We start from the raw sequence: 4010 nt of genomic DNA on the forward strand, positions 1-4010 counted from the left end.
ATCCGGGGGAGTGGGACGCGTCGGCCTCCATTGCTGACTGGATTGGTGGTCTGTCCAACAAGCCAAGCCAGTGTGCAGAAAACGTGCTCAATCGCTATCGATCATTACCGTCTGGTGGATTTGGCGCGAGATGAACGCGCCCATTTTTTTAAAAAAACACAAGGAGCGTTCAGCGTAGCCGTACGGAGCTGGTGGTGGCTTTTGATCGTCGGCGGAGTCTCTTTTTTGTTTTCTTTTTGGTTTTTTGGCATTGTGAACGCGTTGTCCTGCCTACCGCTGTACACTTTTTTGGCATCCTCGCCCATCTTCTTAATCCAAATACGCAGCTTTCCGGCCTACTTCTAAAGCCTCTCAATGAGCATGCTCAGCCTCACCACATGCATGTCAATTTTATATAACAAAATACAACTCAAATACTCAATGGTACTCCATTGTTTATATTCACTAGTATTCAGCAAGGGAAAGTAAACTGATCTTGACCACTAGGCAGTAGCCGCCCACACTCTTGCTAAATACTATAAGCCAGGTTTGACATTTTTCTAGAATAGCTTTCATTCGGAACGGAGAGTGTGGGTGGGAGCAGTATATAAGGAGCGAGCTCGATGCACCTAGTTGAACACACAGCACGTACAGACGTACTCTTGCTTCCAGAGCAGCATCAAATATTAAGATGAGTATGCTGATGCCCAGAGTCAGCGGCTGCTTAGCACGCGCCTTCTTTGTGAGCTTCTTCTTCTTCTCATGCTCTGTTGCTTCCCCGTCCCCTGATGGTGATGGCTTCCTGCAATGCCTACGGCCCAAGAATGTGCCCAGCGAGCTCGTGTACACGCAGACCTCCAGCAGCTTCACCGACGTGCTGGCCTCCTCCATCAGGAACGGCAAGTTCTTCACCAACGCCACGGCGAGGCCGCTCTGCATCGTCACGCCCCGAGACGCCTCCCACGTCCAGGCCGCCGTGCTCTGCGGCCGCGGCCAGGGCGTGCGCCTACGCGTGCGCAGCGGCGGGCACGACTACGAGGGCCTGTCCTACCGTTCGGCGCGGCCTTCTTCCGAGGCGTTCGCGGTGGTCGACCTCGGCGCCAACCTCCGGGCCGTGCGCGTCAACCGGCTCCAGTCCACGGCCTGGGTCGACTCGGGCGCCACCATCGGGGAGCTCTACTACGCCATCGCCAAGAACGACTCCCGGCTCGCGTTCCCGGCCGGCGAGTGCCCGACCATCGGCGTGGGCGGCCACTTGAGCGGCGGCGGCGTCGGCATGATGATGCGCAAGCACGGCCTCTCCAGCGACAAGGTGCTCGACGCCACGCTGGTCAACGCCGACGGCGAGCTCCTGGACAGGGCCGGCATGGGGGAGGACCTCTTCTGGGCCATCCGGGGCGGCGGCGGCGGCAACTTCGGCATCGTGCTCTCGTGGAAGGTCCAGCTCGTGCAGGTCCCGTCGACGGTGGTGGCGTTCAACATCGCCAAGACGGTGGAGCAGGGCGCCGTGGACGTCCTCACCAGATGGCAGGACGTGGCGCCGTGTCTACCCAGCGACATCACCCTAAGGGCGATCGTGCGGGGGCGGCAGGCCATGTTCCAGGCCCTGTACCTCGGCGGGTGCGGCTCGCTGGTGGCCATGATGGACGACCAGTTCCCGGAGCTGGGCATGACGAGCGCCGACTGCCAGCCGATGAGCTGGGCGCAGTCGGCGGCCACGCCGTTCCTGAGCTTCGGCAGGAACGGCACGCTGGAGGAGGCGCTCCTGAACAGGACCACCGGGCTGAGCAGGTCCAACAAGGGCAAGTCGGACTACGTCCGGCGCGCCATCCCCAAGGCGGCGTGGGAGGACATCTTCCCCTGGTTCGCCAAGGCCGGCGCCGGGTTCATCCTGCTGGAGCCCCACGGCGGGTTCATGGGCGGCGTCCCCGCCGCCGCGACGCCGTACCCGCACCGGAACGGCGTGCTGTACGTGATGCAGTACATCGTGACGTGGCCGCAGGAGGGCGGGGACGGCGGCACGGCGGCGACGGCATGGATCCAGGGCCTGTACGAGTTGATGGGGCGGCACGTGAGCAAGAACCCTCGGCGGGCGTACGTCAACTTCCGGGACCTGGACGTCGGGCAGAACGACGAGGCCGGCACGTTCGAGGGCGGCGAGGCCTGGGGCGAGCGCTACTTCGTGGGCAACTACCGGCGGCTGGCGGCGGTGAAGGCGGCCGTGGATCCCACCAACTACTTCAGGAACGAGCAGAGCATCCCGCCGTTGCATTGAACGCGAGACGAGGCCGTCAGAAGAGAAGAGCTGACTGCGCGAGCGAGCGAGAGATGCCATGAATCAATCCTTCGTCATGGGCGGCTACTGCCTACTGGTGGAGATCAGTTTACTTTCCTTTGCTGAATACGTATAAACAATGGAGTACCATCGAGTTGTATTTTTGTCAACGTTGGTGATAGATGGCTGCTGTAGTGCTGTTGGATGCAGTTTACTATCCTTCTTCAAAACCTGCCCGCGACACGAGCATCCTTCCCAATGCGGTACTTGCGCCTCCCTATCTCGGTTTGGCAGCTCAAGAAAGGTGATCTTCAATTCCTTGAAGACAAGGTGGAAAGTAGGCCAATTACATACGAGGGCAAGAACATCACCACCATTGGCCGAACGATCCTTGTCAAGTCGATGATTACCATCCTTGTGGTCTACTTCATCACGCCGCTTGTCATACCGGCATCTACTCTTCGGTATGTCAATAAGCTTGAAAGGACTTTCCTTTGGACCGGTGCGGACAAGATGACAAGGGCAAAATGCAAAGTTAACTGGGAAATTGTTTGTCGTCCACGTGAATATGGTGGTCTAGGGGTGCTCAGCACGGATAAGTTTGCACGCGCCTTGCGCTTGAGATGGCCTTGGTATGAGTGGAAGGAACCAAGCAAGATGTGGGTTGGGATGGGAAACCCGTGCGACGAGGAGGATTTGAAGTTTTTCTACGCCTCCACAACAATCACAATAGGGAACGGGGCAAGAACTTCATTTTGGGACGCCCCTTGGCTACTTGGACGTGCCCAAGGAGATCGCCCCGCTCATATTTGATGCATCCTCGAGAAAGAATTGGATGGTGCGTGAGGCCCTCCAAAATAACGCATGGATCTTGAAGATCAAACCTCCTATCGCTCTATCCATCGAGCACATCCGACGGTTCTTCACCCTTTGGGGTTTAGCGCATGACGTACAACTTGATGAGAGTGTTGATGATGGCATTGTGTGAAAACATTCGACAAATGAGCTCTACTCCGCGGCCTCTGCCTACAAGGCGCAATTCCTTTGCATGACCTTCTCCTCTTTGGACCAAATGGTGTGGAAGGCTTGGGCGCCGCCAAAGGTTAAGTTCTTCGCATGGTTGGCTATTAAAGATCGCATTTGGATGGCCCATAGGTTGGACAAGCAGGGATGGAAAAATTGTGGGTTTTATCCTTTTTGCAACAGAGTGCAAGAGTGTGGCGCTCACCTCTTTTTCAAGTGTTGTTTTACATTGAGGCTTTGGGGCTTGGTCAAAGCGAAATTATGACTTGAGAACTTCGACGTCACTTCTTGGCACTTGGACGGCTCCGTAAAAAAGTGGTGGGAAAGTCGTTCCAGCGCGGGCACCACTCAGAAGAAGGCCATGACTTCGCGTATCATGCTTCTCTCATGGACCGTATGGAACGAAAGGGTCTTCCGCAACAAAAGCGCGCCACCAACCATTTTGCTCAACAACATCATGACCGAGGCAAATCTTTGGATCACCGCCGGGGCTAAAAACCTAGGGTCACTCATGTCGCGAGAGTGTTAGATGAAAATACGGCGACATGTCGCGAGTGTGTGTGTGTGTGAGAGAGAGAGAGAGTTGTCACAATGCTGTCATCACTGCCATATCAAGGACAATGGTGGGAGCCCATAGTTATAGTAGGCCTAGTATTCAAGGAAGCGGATTAGGAGCACTCGGGTGCTCCATCCCTCTATATTCAAAAATAATTTAATAATTCCAAAAAAGTCA

At 56.2% G+C, this 4010-nt stretch overlaps 1 protein-coding gene across 1 annotated transcript; it reads left to right on the forward strand.

The window, feature by feature from the left end:
• The first annotated feature begins 636 nt into the window (after nt 1-636).
• Nucleotides 637-2463, forward strand: LOC125506422 (berberine bridge enzyme-like Cyn d 4). Its single transcript, XM_048671238.1, has one exon. The coding sequence runs from the start codon at nt 671-673 to the stop codon at nt 2252-2254; it is 1584 nt and encodes a 527-aa protein (XP_048527195.1). The 5' UTR covers nt 637-670; the 3' UTR covers nt 2255-2463.
• Nucleotides 2464-4010: the final 1547 nt, after the last annotated feature.

The sequence above is a fragment of the Triticum urartu genome, chromosome 5 (genome assembly GCF_003073215.2).
Source record: "Triticum urartu cultivar G1812 chromosome 5, Tu2.1, whole genome shotgun sequence".
Lineage (NCBI taxonomy): Eukaryota > Viridiplantae > Streptophyta > Magnoliopsida > Poales > Poaceae > Triticum > Triticum urartu.

Excerpts from the sequence above, each read along its gene's own strand:
- LOC125506422 (XM_048671238.1), top strand. The coding sequence starts at position 671 with ATGAGTATGCTGATGCCCAGAGTCAGCGGCTGCTTAGCACGCGCCTTC.